The sequence below is a fragment of the Pseudophryne corroboree genome, chromosome 1, assembly GCF_028390025.1.
Source record: "Pseudophryne corroboree isolate aPseCor3 chromosome 1, aPseCor3.hap2, whole genome shotgun sequence".
In the NCBI taxonomy this organism is placed as follows: domain Eukaryota; kingdom Metazoa; phylum Chordata; class Amphibia; order Anura; family Myobatrachidae; genus Pseudophryne; species Pseudophryne corroboree.
Genome location: NC_086444.1, coordinates 454,602,758 through 454,621,479, shown reverse-complemented (window position 1 = coordinate 454,621,479; position 18,722 = coordinate 454,602,758). Strand labels below are relative to the sequence as shown.

The 18,722-nt window shown below is 46.6% G+C and overlaps 1 protein-coding gene across 4 annotated transcripts in view; it reads right to left on the bottom strand.

Moving 5' to 3' along the window:
* Positions 1-18,722, bottom strand: part of REC8 (REC8 meiotic recombination protein) — a 295,804-nt gene that overhangs the window by 49,983 nt on the left and 227,099 nt on the right. For all 4 annotated transcript variants that reach the window (XM_063913650.1, XM_063913647.1, XM_063913648.1 and 1 more), the window contains 3 exons: positions 11,284-11,350; positions 8,529-8,611; positions 6,121-6,179 (listed from right to left, as the gene is read on the bottom strand). In XM_063913650.1, the coding sequence (XP_063769720.1) occupies positions 6,121-6,179; positions 8,529-8,611; positions 11,284-11,350 (209 nt within the window). The remainder of the gene's footprint in view (positions 1-6,120; positions 6,180-8,528; positions 8,612-11,283; positions 11,351-18,722) is intronic.

Genomic DNA, 18,722 nt, shown 5'->3' with positions numbered 1-18,722 from the left:
GATCACTGCAGCGAGGGACTGAGGGGAGAAGGAGTCAACTCACCTGCGTGCAGGATGGATTGGCTTCTTGGCTACTGGACATCAAGCTCCAGAGGGACGATCACGGGTACAGCCTGGATGGTCACCGGAGCCACGCCGCCGGCCCCCTTGCAGATGCTGAAGACAGAAGAGGTCCAGAATCGGCGGCTGAAGACTCCTGCAGTCTTCAAAAGGTAGCGCACAGCACTGCAGCTGTGCGCCATTTTCCTCTCAGCACACTTCACACGGCAGTCACTGAGGGTGCAGGGCGCTGGGAGGGGGGCGCCCTGGGAGGCAAAATGATTACCTATAAAGGCTAAAAATACCTCACATATAGCCCTAGAGGCTATATGGAGATATTTAACCCCTGCCTAATTTCTCTAAATAGCGGGAGACGAGCCCGCCAGAAAAGGGGCGGGGCCTATCTCCTCAGCACACGGCGCCATTTCCTCTCACAGTTCCGCTGGTCAGGACGGCTCCCAAGTCTCTCCCCTGCACTGCACTACAGAAACAGGGTAAAACAGAGAGGGGGGGGCACATTTATGGCGATAATTTGATATAACAAAGCAGCTATAAGGGAGCACTTATTATAAGGCTATCCCTGATATATATATAGCGCTTTTGGTGTGTGCTGGCAAACTCTCCCTCTGTCTCCCCAAAGGGCTAGTGGGTCCTGTCTTCGTTAGGAGCATTCCCTGTGTGTCTGCTGTGTGTCGGTACGTGTGTGTCGACATGTATGAGGACGATATTGGTGTGGAGGCGGAGCAATTGCCAAATATGAGGATGTCACCCCCTAGGGAGTCGACACCGGAATGGATGCCTTTATTTATGGAACTACGGGATAGTGTCAACACGCTAAAGCAGTCGTTTGACGACATGAGGCGGCCGGACAATCAATTAGTGCCTGTCCAGGCGACTCAAACACCGTCAGGGGCTGTGAAACGCCCTTTGCCTCAGTCGGTCGACACAGACCCAGACACAGGCGATGACTCCAGTGGTGACGGTGACGAATCAACCGTATTTTCCAGTAGGGCCACACGTTATATGATTTTGGCAATGAAGGAGGCGTTACATTTAGCTGATACTACAGGTACCACTAAACAGGGTATTATGTGGGGTATGAAAAAACTACCTATAGTTTTTCCTGAATCAGAAGAATTAAATGACGTGTGTAATGAAGCGTGGGTTGCCCCTGATAAAAAACTGATAATTTCAAAGAAATTATTGGCATTATACCCTTTCCCGCCAGAGGTTAGGGAGCGCTGGGAAACACCTCCTAGGGTGGACAAGGCGCTAACACGCTTATCTAAACAAGTGGCGTTACCCTCTCCTGAGACGGCCGCACTTAAAGATCCATCAGATAGGAGGATGGAAAATATCCAAAAAAGTATATACACACATGCAGGTGTTATACTACGACCAGCTGTAGCGACTGCCTGGATGGGCAGTGCTAGGGTAGTTTGGTCAGAGTCCCTGATTGAAAATATTGATACCCTGGACAGGGACAATATTTTACTGTCGTTAGAACAAATAAAGGATGCATTTCTTTATATGCGTGATGCACAGAGGGATATCTGCACACTGGCATCACGGGTAAGTGCTATGTCCATTTCGGCCAGAAGAGCTTTATGGACGCGACAGTGGTCAGGTGATGCGGATTCAAAACGGCATATGGAAGTTTTGCCGTATAAAGGGGAGGAGTTATTTGGAGTCGGTCTATCAGATTTGGTGGCCACGGCTACAGCCGGGAAATCCACCTTTCTACCTCAAGTCACTCCCCCACAGAAAAAGGCACCGACTTTTCAACCGCAGCCCTTTCGTTCCTTTAAAAATAAGAGAGCAAAGGGCTATTCATATCTGCCACGAGGCAAAGGTCGAGGGAAGAGACAGCAACACGCAGCTCCTTCCCAGGAACAGAAGCCCTCCCCGGCTTCTACAAAAGCCTCAGCATGACGCTGGGGCTCCTCAAGCGGACTCGGGGATGGTGGGCGGTCGTCTCAAAAATTACAGCGCGCAGTGGGCTCACTCGCAGGTAGATCCCTGGATCCTGCAGATAATATCTCAAGGGTACAGGTTGGAATTAGAGACGGATCCACCTCGCCGTTTCCTGAAGTCTGCTTTACCAACGTCCCCCTCCGAAAGGGAGACGGTTTTGGAAGCCATTCACAAGCTGTACTCTCAGCAGGTGATAGTCAAGGTACCTCTTCTACAACAAGGGAAGGGGTATTATTCCACTCTTGTTGTGGTACCGAAGCCGGATGGCTCGGTAAGGCCTATTCTAAATCTGAAGTCCTTGAACCTGTACATAAAGAAGTTCAAGTTCAAAATGGAGTCACTCAGAGCAGTGATAGCGAACCTGGAAGAGGGGGACTTTATGGTATCCTTGGACATCAAGGATGCGTATCTCCACGTTCCAATTTACCCCTCACACCAGGGGTACCTCAGGTTCGTTGTACAAAACTGTCACTATCAGTTTCAGACGCTGCCGTTCGGATTGTCCACGGCACCTCGGATCTTTACAAAGGTAATGGCCGAGATGATGATTCTTCTTCGAAGAAAAGGCGTATTAATTATCCCATACTTGGACGATCTCCTAATAAGGGCGAGGTCCAGAGAACAGCTAGAGATGGGATTAGCACTGTCTCAAGAAGTGCTAAAACAGCACGGGTGGATTCTGAATATTCCAAAATCCCAGTTAATGCCGACAACTCGTCTGCTGTTCCTAGGGATGATTCTGGACACGGTTCAGAAAAAGGTTTTTCTCCCGGAGGAAAAAGCCAAGGAGTTATCCGAGCTTGTCAGGAACCTCCTAAAACCAGGAAAGGTGTCTGTACATCAATGCACAAGAGTCCTGGGAAAAATGGTAGCTTCTTACGAAGCAATTCCATTCGGCAGATTCCATGCACGAATTTTCCAGAGGGATCTGTTAGACAAATGGTCAGGGTCGCATCTTCAGATGCACCAGCGGATAACCCTGTCTCCAAGGACAAGGGTGTCTCTTCTGTGGTGGTTGCAGAGTCCTCATCTATTGGAGGGCCGCAGATTCGGCATACAGGATTGGATCCTGGTGACCACGGACGCCAGCCTGAGAGGCTGGGGAGCAGTCACACAAGGAAGAAACTTCCAGGGAGTATGGACGAGCCTGGAAACGTCTCTTCACATAAACATTCTGGAACTAAGAGCAATATACAATGCTCTAAGCCAGGCAGAACCTCTGCTTCAGGGAAAACCGGTGTTGATCCAGTCGGACAACATCACGGCAGTCGCCCATGTGAACAGACAGGGCGGCACAAGAAGCAGGAGTGCAATGGCAGAAGCTGCAAGGATTCTTCGCTGGGCAGAGAATCATGTGATAGCGCTATCAGCAGTGTTCATCCCGGGAGTGGACAACTGGGAAGCAGACTTCCTCAGCAGACACGATCTTCACCCGGGAGAGTGGGGACTTCATCCAGAAGTCTTCCACATGCTGGTAACCCGTTGGGAAAGACCAATGGTGGACATGATGGCGTCTCGCCTCAACAAAAAACTGGACAGGTATTGCGCCAGGTCAAGAGATCCGCAGGCAATAGCTGTGGACGCGCTGGTAACGCCTTGGGTGTACCAGTCGGTGTATGTGTTTCCTCCTCTGCCTCTCATACCAAAAGTATTGAGAATTATACGGCAAAGAGGCGTAAGAACGATACTAGTGGTTCCGGATTGGCCAAGAAGGACTTGGTACCCGGAACTTCAAGAGATGATCACGGAAGATCCGTGGCCTCTACCTCTAAGGAGGGACTTGCTTCAGCAGGGTCCCTGTCTGTTTCAAGACTTACCGCGGCTGCGTTTGACGGCATGGCGGTTGAACGCCGGATCCTAATGGAAAAAGGCATGCCGGAAGAAGTCATTCCTACTTTGATTAAAGCAAGGAAAGAAGTAACCGTGCAACATTATCACCGAATTTGGCGAAAATATGTTGCATGGTGCGAAGATCGGAGTGCTCCGACGGAGGAATTTCAACTGGGTCGATTCCTACATTTCCTGCAATCAGGATTGTCTATGGGTCTCAAATTGGGATCTATTAAGGTTCAAATTTCGGCCCTGTCGATTTTCTTTCAAAAAGAATTGGCTTCAGTCCCTGAAGTCCAGACCTTTGTGAAGGGAGTGCTGCATATACAGCCTCCTGTGGTGCCTCCAGTGGCACCGTGGGATCTCAATGTAGTTTTGGATTTTCTAAAATCTCATTGGTTTGAACCACTAAATAAGGTGGATTTGAAATATCTCACTTGGAAAGTGACCATGCTTCTAGCCCTGGCTTCTGCCAGGAGAGTGTCAGAATTGGCAGCTTTATCTTACAAAAGCCCATATCTGATTTTCCATTCGGACAGGGCAGAACTGCGGACTCGTCCGCATTTTCTCCCTAAGGTGGTGTCAGCATTTCATCTGAACCAGCCTATTGTAGTGCCTGCGGCTACAAGTGACTTGGAGGACTCCAAGTTACTGGACGTTGTCAGAGCATTAAAAATATATATTGCAAGAACAGCTGGAGTCAGAAAATCTGACTCGTTGTTTATATTGTATGCACCCAACAAGATGGGTGCTCCTGCGTCTAAGCAGACGATTGCTCGTTGGATCTGTAGCACAATCCAACTGGCACATTCTGTGGCAGGCCTGCCACAGCCTAAATCTGTAAAGGCCCACTCCACAAGGAAGGTGGGCTCATCTTGGGCGGCTGCTCGAGGGGTCTCGGCATTACAACTTTGCCGAGCAGCTACGTGGTCAGGGGAGAACACGTTTGTAAAATTTTACAAATTTGATACTCTGGCTAAGGAGGACCTGGAGTTCTCTCATTCGGTGCTGCAGAGTCATCCGCACTCTCCCGCCCGTTTGGGAGCTTTGGTATAATCCCCATGGTCCTTTCAGGAACCCCAGCATCCACTAGGACGATAGAGAAAATAAGATTTTACTTACCGATAAATCTATTTCTCGGAGTCCGTAGTGGATGCTGGGCGCCCATCCCAAGTGCGGATTATCTGCATAAATTGTACATAGTTATTGTTAACTTATTCGGGTTATTGTTGTAGGAAGCCATCTTTCAGAGGCTCCGCTGTTATCATACTGTTAACTGGGTTTAGATCACAAGTTGTACGGTGTGATTGGTGTGGCTGGTATGAGTCTTACCCGGGATTCAAAATCCTCCCTTATTGTGTACGCTCGTCCGGGCACAGTACCTAACTGGAGTCTGGAGGAGGGTCATAGGGGGAGGAGCCAGTGCACACCACCTGATCGGAAAAAGCTTTACTTTTTGTGCCCTGTCTCCTGCGGAGCCGCTATTCCCCATGGTCCTTTCAGGAACCCCAGCATCCACTACGGACTCCGAGAAATAGATTTATCGGTAAGTAAAATCTTATTTTCTTGTGCTCTTAGGATGTGATAGACATCACCTTTGAACATGCAAAGCTTTGCACCTACATGCAAAAGGCCCCATCCTGAACACATTTTCATGTGCTTATTGTAAAAACAGAAGCATTTAGGCAAAAATAGAAGCAAGTTGTCACAAAATTGTGAAATGTTTGCAAATTATTCTTTCTATATCATACCTCACAACTTTTGGCTCACTTGAATTGGGACATTTGCTCGCCTTGGCAGAAAAAGGGCGTGGCCTCAGCTGGGTGGGAGTGGCTTCACGGCACGACCCACGACCCTGTTTTCAGGACTTTGGTGTGTGACCATCGCTCCCCAAGTAGCTAGGCAGCCCCCGGCGCACCTCCTTGCACTGTTTAGATGCCGTGCATATGGCATCTATTCATTGATAACTCACAAATTGATAACTGTACAAATAGCAGGACTGTCCCGCTGGAATCGGGACAGTTGGGAGGTATACTATATACTTTCAAATTGCAAAGGGCAGTAGCTCTGCTCAGTCCCTTTAAGCATTTCAGGAGGAACATGCTGTGACTCTTCATATTTACATATTTAAAAACAAAATCACTGCTTTTCAACTGCCACAATCTGTTTGCAAAAGATCAGTGCAATATATAATACTCAGGACTGCAACAAATGAAAAATAAAAACTAGAACAACTAGAAGATATGAAAGAAGGAAAACAGACAACACATATAGTACCTGTGGAGAAGGAATTTGTGGAGATGCATGCAGTACATATTGGATCTCTGAAGAGCCTTCTAAATAGAAACAGAAGTTTGTATAAAAATGTCAAGAAGGCAAGCCAAAATAGAAACAGATTATGCAAATACTTTAAAAATCTAACTACATTAATTACACACAAACATTTATATGACATCAAACACTTTTTGCAGTACAGATTTACTTGTTTATATTTTGTTCATATGAGGTATCTGGTCTGTGTCATTGTATACAGCTATTGGGGGTCATTCCGAGTTGTTCGCTCGTTATTTTTTTCTCGCAACGGAGCGATTAGTCACTAATGCGCCAAGTAAATTTGCTATGCAGTTAGGTATTTTATTCACGGCATTACGAAGTTTTTTCTTCGTTCTGGTGATCGTAATGTGATTGACAGGAAGTGGGTGTTTCTGGGCGGAAACTGGCCGTTTTATGGGTGTGTGCGAAAAAACGCTACCGTTTCTGGGAAAAACGCGGGAGTGGCTGGAGAAACGGAGGAGTGTCTGGGCGAACGCTGGGTGTGTTTGTGACGTCAAACCAGGAACGAAACTGACTGAACTGATCGCAGATGCCGAGTAAGTGTGGAGCTACTCAGAAACTGCTAAGAAGTGTCTATTCGCAATTCTGCTAATCTTTCGTTCGCAATCTTGATAAGCTAAGATTCACTCCCAGTAGGCGGCGGCTTAGCGTGTGCAAAGTTGCTAAAAGCAGCTTGCGAGCGAACAACTCGGAATGACCCCCATTGCTCAGCACTGCAAACTATGTAGCATCTATACATTGATGCTGTACTGTATTAGCATTAGGGGGCAGCATTGCTTCATTTTATGGTTATAGCTAAAGAATACATAAATTAATCTATTGACATGTTCTTGAGGCAACTGTGCTATGACTTAGTCCTAATAATAACCTATCTTTGCATGTCAGTCTGAACAGAACCCATAGGAACAGGCAAAATGTTCTCTTCACATCCTACAACACACAAACATGCAGTCTTATGCTATCAATGTAGGTCTAATGCACTAGTTCTCAACCTTGGTCCGCAAGTATCCCAAACAGTTTGTGTTTTCCAGGTCACCAAGCAGTTGAACAGGTGTATTCATTACTCACTGACACATTTTAAAAGACCCACAGGTGGCGTAAATTATTTCACTTGCAATCCTGTGAGGGGACCTGGAAAATATATACTGTTGTGGGGGGGGGGGGATACTTGAGGACCGCGGTTAGAAACCACTAGTCTAATGAATGTGCATATTGAGTATTTGATGTTGATGATGGGTGTTACAAGAGAGATCCTGGATAATGTGGATTGTGTCCACTAAATGCTATCTAGCCCTATTGACAGCCTCAAATCTCTTCACGTAATGTTATTCACAATTGTCATTAGATGACTGCTAGGGATCACCAAAACTTCAAGCTTCAATTTCTATTCAGTTGCCCTCTTCTTTGGTGGGACACATGAGAAGTAAGATGCTGCCAGAAGATTAATTAAGCTCTGTGAGTGTGTCTTAGGAGAGGAGGCTACTACAGTGAAGTTGCGTGAGGCCTGAGTTTCAAATAGTTGCATGGTCTGCAACCATATAGCAGCTGATTTCATATGTGATTAAGTACTAAGAACCTCCTGGTTCCCCACTAATAATTTAACAGATTTTGCTGGAAGAGCTCTTGGATTGGGATGCAGTCAATTTGCCGGCTGTCAGGATCCCAGCGTTCACAGGATACAGGCACCAAAATCCTGACAGCCGACATTGCCACCAGCCGGAATCCCGGTGCACCAGGGCTATACCCACTTGTGGGTGTCCACGACACCCATAGAGTGGGAATAAATCCTGTGGCGGGCGCAGCGAGCCTGCAAGGGTACTTTTTTTTTTTTTTTATAAACTTTCTTTATTGAAGCAATAAAGGTATATTACAGCAGATACAATCTGATGAGTGTGATTCCATCAGAAAAGGTAGATTACATCAGAATCTGCGGTATGATACATTAAGAGAAAAAATGTACACAAATATTGTATATAAAACATAATGAGGAAAATGAAAAGAAAATACATAAGCGAGGGTACTCTTAGCGCTCGCCCCTCTGCCAGCATTCTGGCGGGCGGGATACAACTGTACGTATATGGACAGCCGCCATCCCGCCTGCCGGTAATACATACCGAACCCCTTGGATTGGCTTTATAGTGATTAATTGTACATAATTTGTTAATTCAAACAGATTATTTTTAACTTCATAATTACTGATTCAAGTACTATATTGTAATCTGTTCTGTTTTCACCGACATCCCCCTCACAGCATTTTTCTCAGATAGTAACACCTGCCATGGTCTCCAGTGGATCACATCTTGCCTGTTTGAATACTGTACTTAAGTCCCTAATCAACAGAGGCATCTTACCAGGAAAGAAAGCAATTGGTTCTCCTGTTACTTCATCCAGAAGTGCTGCAGCATCAAGTTCTGGAACCATTTCTGAAGGGAAACTGCACAGAAAGAGACAGCTGAGATGAAACAAAGACTGATCTGCTTCTACTGAAGAGAAGGTAGCTTGGGGGAATTTTCAAAACTAAATTATGAGTGAGGCTCCCACAAAAGCTCTAGTCAAGAATCTAAGATCATTATTTTATTGTTTATTTCTAATATTGAGTTCAACTACACTTATAATGGCCTTTCACGAATGACAAAATCCGTCTTCAATATGAACAATGATGGTATATAATGTTTTCTATCGCTCTACTTCTCCATTTGTTAACCTGGGGGCATAGGAACCAGAGAGTTGTACCATTATGATGCTTCAGTTTCAGATCCTGTTTTGTAAGTCCAGTCATCATTCCACTTGAAGGGCAAATATCACAGAAAAATTTTAGAAATTGATGAGAGGTTTTCTCATTATACCGTCTGAGTTATTTTTTTTACTGGGAGAATAGGGTACTTGAGAACCTCAGTACCAGTTCTGGGCTCAACATAAGTGTATTTCATGATGACTGGTACCTCCCGAGAGACCAGCCACCTTATTATATATACTGCGGCCTAGGCTGATTCACTCCTCTGTGTAGAACTGACCACCCTCCCCTGGCATCGAGTGTACTGCAGTGTACGGGAGCTCTCCCTGATGCTCCCTTCATCTCTATATAGGAAGTGCAGAGAGTACGTAGTGGAGCAGTAAACCGATCAGGAGAAGGCATCTTTAATAGCCAAGAGATAAGTCAGAGGGAATCAACTAAGCAGGTATGTTACAATATTGATGTAATGGAAGTATTGTAGGGCGATTATATATTAATAGTTACCATCCTGTCAAGATGATGGAACAGCATAACAGTAACTCCAGTGCCTGTGTGTGCCGAACGGACCAACACTTTAATTGCTCCATCGGACGCAATCTAGTGGCCCCGGTGTGCAAACCACTTGAATTACCCCCATAGCGGTGAGGAGCAGTGTTAGCCTTTTCTTATATAGGGTTAACACAATTAATACAATGAGGAGGAGGTGGGGTCAGGTTAGGACTTCTGCTTATTAGCTGTATATACTGTTAAGTTACATTCTGGGCTATTTAGTAGGAAGGAGGCCTAATAATTATACATGGGTGCATTAAGCATGGGTGCCGGATGAACTCCCAGATCTTATTGTTTGCAGCCTGCCTAAGTCTTCTACGTGTCAGCTACTCCTCCATACATATTTCACACACCCCAGCAGACTTAAAGGTGCACTATGAGGAGAGGTGGAAAAATCTTGAAATGCGCACTGTGTAAAAGAGTAAACAGCACATAAAAGTCAAACCTCCTTGCACTGTAGAACAATGTCTTTCATTCAATTTTTCTATTTTTGCTCCAAAACTACTGCTTGGTTTACAGTAGCCTCATTCACAATCATAACAGTGAAAGGAAAGGGGAACTCTGTAAAAGTAAGCCCTCAGTCCACCCAACTCCTCTCCTTGGCCTGCACTATGTTCCTCCACAATCCAACCATCATGCTCTTGTTTTGCTGAATGTCTAGGGGCATATATGCAGATTAAAACGATAGGTAAGGCTCATTCTGCACATCGCCGTGAATGACCTTTTATATTGTTACAAGCCACCTCTGGTGGGTTTGTGTAATTGCAGCCTGACTCCTATGTCTTCTGTGTGCAGTCCAGCTGCTGCATAATTAGGCCATTAGCACTAGGCCTTGTGTCAGGCTGCTCACCTGCAGTGACTCTCCTCATTAAGGGGGCTTGTCCTTTTTGGCTGTTCTGATTGGATATTGTGTCTTTTATTACCCAGCCTGCTTAGGACCTAGGTGCTGGTTATACTCAGTCCTTATCCTGATTCTGTACAACCCTGATCTACTCTATCTTGACAAATCCTGATGAACCCTGAACAGTTTGTGTAATCCTGTCATGCTCTGAGCCTGCTGTTTCCCTGCAAGTGCCTCATCCTGGGTGCTCCAGTCTACACTGTCTCTGTTTAGAGCTTCTGTTTATGTACCTGATACTGTGCACAATCCGGTGTACTCCAGTCTGTATTTGCTCAACTAGAGCTTTAGTTTGTACCCTGTGTTATTACCCGTGTCTTGTCAGACTGGTCCCGCAGTATGTCTTTCTGTGTCACTCGTAGCATCTATTCCACCATCTTATACATGTACCGCTGGTGTCGCTATTAGCGGTCACTTCAGTACTCCAGCCCTGCCTGTTTGTACGTCTGTAGCCGGTGCTGCTCCGCGGTCTGGTCCTGTATTTCTGTCTGCCTGTGCCGGCGATGCTCCGCAGTCCAGTCCCTCAAGTCCATTTGTGAGTTCCTGTATTGCGTGCTATATGGTCCTGTATTTATGTCTGCCTTTATTATATTTAGACGCTACAAGTGATTCCGTGCCAGTCACACACGGTAGTGTGCTGAAGTTATTGTTTGTCCTGTGTGTCTGGTCCTTCCCTTTTGTGTCTCAGTCTGACTCCAGTTCCGTACTTGCCTTGCCCAGCCTCCCACAGCAGCCTTGTCTATCATAAAAACCTGGGGACATCTGAGTACTGGGCGGACCTAATCCTCCCGGGAAAGGTGGCTGCTATAGGCAAAGTCTTTGGCTGCAGGAGGCTAAAGGACTGCTGGGCAAGAGCAACAGCACCACCTAGTACCATCCTGGTGGCACCCCTAACATTTATAGTTTCAGAAGAGCTTTATTTTACCCTGACTTAGGCAACTGTCTGTCGGTTAGGGGTTCTCCTTCTCTTCTGCGTTTGTCATCTACATCCTCTGTGAAAACACAAAATGTTAAATACACACTTATATGTTAATTTAAAAAAATCATGCAAGCAGTCCACAATAATATTGAAGGATATGCAATTTTTATGCAGGATAGATTTTATTTTTCAGAATATTATGTTTTACATTACAATGTACCATGACAAATGTCAATAGTAGGGAATATTTCCCGTTACCTGTAGCCAACAGTCAGCTAGTGCTGAATTGTGCTAATTTTTGCTGCCAAATAATTTTATGAAGTAAGTTACACTGTTGGTAGCTCTTCAATCCGCTCTATGGGAGAGCTTCCATACAGCAGTGTTGTAGATCTATGGATGTAGGGCCTGATCCATAGGTGTACACTATGGGGGTCATTCCGAGTTGTTCGCTCGCAAGCTGCTTTTAGCAGCTTTGCACACGCTAAGCCGCCGCCTACTGGGAGTGAATCTTAGCATAGTAAAATTGCGAACGAAAGATTCTCAAAATTGCGATTACACACCTCTTAGCAGTTTCTGAGTAGCTTCAAACTTACTCGGCATCTGCGATCAGTTCACTGCTTGACGTTCCTGGTTTGACGTCACAAACACACCCAGCGTTCGCCCAGACACTCCTCCGTTTCTTCAGCCACTCCCGCGTTTTTCCCAGAAACTGTAGCGTTTTTTCGCACACACCCATAAAACGGCCTGTTTCCGCCCAGAAACACCCACTTCCTGTCAATCACATTACGATCACCAGAACGAAGAAAAAACCGTGAGTAAAATTCCTAACTGCATAGAAAATTTACTTGGTGCAGTCGCACTGTGGACATTGCGCATGCGCATTCGCGACTAATCGCTCCGTTGCGGAAAAAAAATAACGCGCGAACAACTCGGAATGACCCCCTATGCTGTTTTCGCTTTTGAGCAATTAAACTGTACGTGCACCACTGCCACAATGCGCACACACAGCAATTGATTTGCGATTACGCTTGCAGTGAGGATTCAATCGCAAGTGACTGACAGGAGGCATAGAGAACACAGGGATAGCACAGGGTATATGCTGGTGAACTGGAGTCTGGACACCAGTTATTTATTTTTTATTACCAGTTATTTTTATAGCGCACACATTCCACAGCGCTTTACAGAGAATATTTGGCCACTCACATCAGTCCCTGCCCCAGTGGAGCTTACCATCTTTATTCTCGACCACATGTACACACACACACACACACACACACACACACACACATTCATGCTAGGGTTAATTTTTGTTGGGAGCCGATTAACCTACCAGTATATTTTTGGATTGTGGGAGGAAATCAGAGTACCTGGAGGAAAGCCACGCAAGCACGGGGAGAATATACACACTCCACACAGGGACATGATGGGGAAAAAACCATGACCTCAGTGCTGAGAGCCAGTAATGCTAACTATTACACCATCTGTACTGCCTCATCAGCAGGTTTCTTTCCCAGCAGTCCTGTACCCTATACCCCGCCCCCAGCCACAAGTATCCTGTTTGTTTGATGCCTGGTGGAAAAGGGTGCTCTTTTTACTAGGGCTAATTTTAAGCAGCTTCTTTATAGTTTGTCTTTTACTTTCATTTTTATTTTAACATTTACTTGAGCAGGCATTCAGCGCCGAAGGCTTCCTCACGGCCAATTCAACGATCCTCAGCACTGGTCGCTGCAACATCAGGGACATGTAAGGCGGCTGTCATCGGCAGAGAGAGAGACGAGAGGCGGTGCTGGCAGTGGGGACTCAGGTTGTCTCTGCACCCCCACTAGACCACCAAGGTGATTCTTATGGTAACAGGGCACTGTACAGTGTAGAAGCAGTTACCCTGGGGTCCAGGTCAGACGGAGAAAGGCTTTCCATGTTAGCTTCTTCCCCCACCCCCTTGGCATGTTCCCTTCTGCATACATCCTACCACTGGGTATTCGCCTCCTCTTTCCTTCTTTCATGATACACTGGGCAGCCATTTTCGCACATTGCCTGCTTCGGCACCTCATCAGAGAGAAGAATGACTTCCTGTCTCCCTGTATACCTCACTCTAGCTAGTCAGGTTATACATTTAGCTCCTCCTTTCCCTGTTGGACTTGGATTGTTGAGCACCATAGGCATGCATACGGGGTGTGCCTGATGTGCACAGGCACACCCTAATGTTTGGCACCCGTCTGGATTGGCCTCAACCTACAGTGGGAAGAAACCTGGCGGGGCCGTCTGGTGTGTGGGCCGTCTGTCACCTGTGACCCCAGCCCCATCAATGTGTCAACCGGTCACGGCTTTCTTTCGCAAAAAGAGGCTCCAAGTCCCCCAGCTGGAAGAAAGATACACATGCCACAAACGTCGGTGACGTCGCGCACCTTGGAGGAAGATCGGGTCCGCATCCAGCAAGAAAGGTGAGTTCAACTGCCTCTGCCTCTATCTGCACTGCGCTCCACAAGTTGCCATCAGCCAGTGTGGAAAGAGGAGTGGACACGGATCTGAAATCTAAATTGCAGTGTAAAAATAAAGCAGCCAGTATTTACCCTGCACAGAAACACAAAAACCCACCCGAATATAACTCTCTCTGCACATGTTAGATCTGCTCCACCTGCAGTCCACATGGTTTTATCCAACTGCTAACAAATTTGCTGCTGCGATCAGATCTGAATTACCCCCTTTCTGTGTAGGGATTACTTTATATTTGTACATTCAATTGTGAACACCAGTTTAATTATTGGCATTCACATAGACTTCACTTGTCTGTATAGCCCCACTCATTAATTTATTTGTGGCTCTATAACATTCAGTGCACTACCCCTTTAATGGCTCAGCTCCGTTTGGATAACTTTTGTATGTAGGGGCATTCTTGGAATTGCATTGACATGTATTTTAAGAGCAAAGCACCAAGGGAGGTAGGTGCTCTTGTGTTGCATAACTGTAGGACCTGTGCTGTAGTGCCTTCTCCTCAGTTTCAGGACCACGATAGTCTGCATCTGGTGTTTCACAGCTTTCAGACATTAACCGGCATGGGATTACGCATATTAACAGGTAAGGGCCCTCATTCCGAGTTGTTCGCTCGCAAGGCGAATGTAGCAGAGTTACACACGCTAAGCCGCCGCCTACTGGGAGTGAATCTTAGCTTCTTAAAATTGCGACCGACGTACGCGCAATATTGCGATTACAAACGAGTTAGCAGTTTCAGAGTAGCTCCAGACTTACTCTGCCTGTGCGATCATTTCAGTGCTTGTCGTTCCTGGTTGACGTCACAAACACACCCAGCGTTCGCCCAGGCACTCCCACCGTTTCTCCGGCCACTCCTGCGTTTTTTCCGGAAACGGTAGCGTTTTCAGCCACACGCCCCTGAAACGCCGTGTTTCCGCCCAGTAACACCCATTTCCTGTCAATCACATTACGATCGCCGGAGCGAAGAAAAAGCCGTGAGTAAAAATACTTTCATCATAGTAAAGTTACTTGGCGCAGTCGCAGTGCGAACATTGCGCATGCGTACTAAGCGGATTTTCACTGCGATGCGATGAAAAATACCGAGCGATCAACTCGGAATGAGGGCCAATGTTACAAGTGTACTACCTGTTCAGGGTGATTAGCAGCTGTCTGCTATGAAGCCACCATGGATGCAGTCCTCTAATCAGTCAGTGAGGGGTTGACGCAGGTGTATCTTTCCAGCAGATGATAGAAAAGTACGGCCCATCCAAGCACCAGCCTACTAGGCAAGATAGCTCTACATCCCTGTCTGGTTATGACCGAGACTCAAATCTACTACCCTCTCTATCCCTAATACTGCATCCTATAAGGATCCTAAAGATAGGAGGCTAGAGAACTTCCTCAAGGCAATTTATTCTAATACTGCATGTCCAGCGCTCATGTCCGCTTGGCTGGTTAACGCTATCAGATACTGGGCAGATTCCTTGGAGGGTAGTCTCTGTTCTGGTGCCCACAGGGCAGAGTTATTGTCTCTAGTGGAGCATATCAGTGAGGCAGGCTCCTATCTTGGAGAAGCAGTGATTGACATAAGTATCTTAATCTCTAAGGTGTAGGCTTCTACTGTGGCAGCCAGCAGAGCCTCTGGCTTTGTACCTGGTGCACCAATGCAGACTTTTAAGAAGGACCTTGAAACTCTCCCATTTTTGGAGGAGGTCCTTTTTGGTCCTGAATTGGACAACATCATGGCTACAGTAGTGATATCTGTGGTTGTGAATGTCTAATTTTTGCTCCTTTCATCCGTGGGGGAAATCACAGGGACAGTCTTTTTCCAGATTCCATGGTTCTTCCTCCAAGGACTCTAAGTCCAGGGGTAAACAGACCTAGTCTACCAGACGCCCAGCCACTAAACCAGCTGACAAGCCTGCCTCATTATGGTGCGGACCTCCACCTGAGAAATGCCATCGTGGGAGACGGGCTTCTGCTTTTCTCCGATGGATTGCGACCACGGTGGGCGCCTGGATCAGGGGTGTAGTTTCCCAAGGCTATGACCTAACCTACAGGGAGCATCCTCCAGCCCAATACTTTTCAACAGGCTTTCCAGTAGATCCAGGAAAAGCAGGATAACTGCGCTAGTCCATCCACTCCATTCTGGAGTGGTATGGGCTTCTATACCAACCTCATCCTGGTTCAGAAGCCAGATGGCTTGTTCAGGCCCATCCTCAACCTGAAGTCACTCAGAAGGTACCTTCATGTTCTAAAGTTCCATATGCAGTCTCTTCGCTCCATCATTCTTTCTCCAGAACCAGGGGACTACATCGCATCCTTAGATATCCAGGAACATCAGAGTCAGTCATAAGCACTTCCCCAGGTTTTCAGTACGGGAGGAACACTTCCAGTTACAGGCATTACCATTTGGACTTTTCACAGGTCCTCGTGTTTCCATGACAGTCACAATACGAGAGGAGTCTAAATCCTTCCTTATCAGGATGACCTACTTGTTCTGGCCCAGTCACCGGATGTCCTCAGGGATCACATCCATCTCACGATGAACCTCCTTTAGTCTCACAGGTGGATCGTCAACTGGCAAAAATCCACCTTGATGCTGTCTCCAGAGATGTCCCATTTGGGAGCGTTACTGAATTTAGAGGTCCAGTGGGGGGTTCCTTCAAGTGTCAGTACACTCTTGCATGCAGATTCTGCCTCTCTAGTCTCCACCTTCGACATGGTGGAGTATGCTCAGCTTTACTCCTGTCCTCTGCAAATGGAAAATCTGACTCATTGGAACCAGTCCCATCTGAAGCTAAGGTCACAGATGATCGTTCTCTCTTGAGAGGTTCATCACTCCCTCTTGTGGCGGCTCCACGTGTCCCACCTGGACCAGGGCCTCCACTTTTGGATCCAGGACTGGGTTCCTCCTCACCATGATTCAAGTCTTTGGGGGTGGGGGGGTGATGACTTATCATCAGAGATTTCAAGTTTGGAAATGTCTCAATTTTCTAGAGTTTAAGCAGTCTACAGAGCTCTTTACATAGCTCTGCCACTCCTCCAGCACTGACTGGTCCAGGTGCAGTCCACCAATGTGAAAGCAGCCGCCTACAAAAACCAACAGGCGGTACTCTTAGTCATGTCACCATGAAGGAAGTGAGTTGCATTTACTTCCTAAGTCACCAGTATATTCACTCAGGCGAGTGGGCCCTACACCTGGACGTATTTAAGCTCCTGGTTCTCCGCTGGGATTGTCGGACATCGGCATGATGGTGCCTTGGCACAAGCTGCCAAAGTACTACTCACGCACCAAGGATCCCGAACCTCTCCTGGTGGACGCCCTAATGGTTCAGTGGATTTCCCCCACATGTACATCTTCCTTCCAATCTCACTGACTCTGTGGGGTTTCTGCAATTTGAAATTTGGGGGGGAGGCACAGTGATCCTAGTGGATCAAGACTGTCCGCAACGGGTTTGGTATGCGGATCTTCTTAGCCTCTCCATCAACACTCCACTGTGTTTTCCTTTATAGCTGTTTCTTCTATCTTAGGGCCCATGCTTCCATCCAGGTCTGGCCTGTCTCGCTTTGACCGGGTGACTCTTGGGACATGCATCCTGAGAGCTAAAGTGCTCTCACAGTCGGTCATTCATACCATGTTTAATGCCTGAAAGCCATCTTTGGAGGATTTGAAGGACCTATATTAGCTGGTGTTTGATAGCGATTCCTATCTTTCTTGCAGGTGGGTCTGGATTTGGGCCTCCTACTTTCCTCATTTTAAAAGTATGTTTCAGCCCTTTATGTCCTATTCAACCAGCAGATTGAGCTGTTGCCTGATGTATGGACCTTTTTGCAGGGTATTCTCAATGTGCAACCTCTGTTTGTTCCCCATCCATAGTACTTATCTTTGGTTCTTCAGGCTCTCCAGTTGTCCTCTTTGAGCCTTTGGACACAGTAGACATCTGCTGGCTTATGTGGAATACAGTATTCTTCCTCGCAATCTCATCAACCTGTAGAGTATATGTCAGGAGCACCTCCTCTTGTTGCTAACCTTTTCTTCTTTTTCATTCGGACCAGACTATTCTTAGGATGCGATTAGGCTACTTTCCTAAAGTAGTTTCCAGATTTCACATCAACCAGGAGATCATGGTCCCTTCTTTCCAAGTAGTGGATTCTTCGCCCTCCAGATTTATGTGGACAGGACAAGAGATCTCCGTAAAACGTATTCTCTCTTTGTCCTGTTTGACTTTCCCAAATGGGGCTGGCCAGACTTTTGCCAAACGTATTCTGCTTCGGACCTTCCTGCCCCTGCCGTGGAGAAGGCTCACTCCACCATGTCAGTGGGGACTTCTTGGGCATCATGACTTTGCGCCTCTGTGTAGTATCTTTGTAAAGCAGCCACCCACCTGATCCTCTGCCCATGAATTTATCAGGTTCTGCTCCTTTGAAAGGATGCACCTTTTGAGCTACAGGTTTTTAGTCAGTTTAGGAGCATCCCCTCCTTAGGGAGATTGTCTTGGGACGTTCTAATCTTATCCCTGTGTTTCCGATGGCTGAAGAAAAGTGTGTTCCAGTTTTCCTTCTACTTCCTATTGCTACTTGCCTTGGGCTTGTTAACTTAACTGGATGCAACAGGCTGGGGACAGGGTATAGGGGAGAGGGAGCCTGGGCTGCCGGGAAATAAACCTTAAATGTTTGCTGCCCAGACTCCAGCCTATACACATTGTTATCCCTCTGTTCCCTATGGATTTGAATAAAACTATTTAACAAGCAAGAACATAAATCTCCTTTTTGTGGGAGGTAACAAGTTGTGGCGGAAAAATATAAGTGCGTCGGGACCATTTCAGAGCGTGTATCAGCTGCCGACTGTGATCTTGTACGCAGGAATCACGTCTCTGCCATCTCAGTTGTGGTGGCCATTCTGAGAGAACACAGACTTACAGTACTCTAGGAGTCATTGTTTTCCGGAACTTTGTTGATGCTGTAAATGTGTA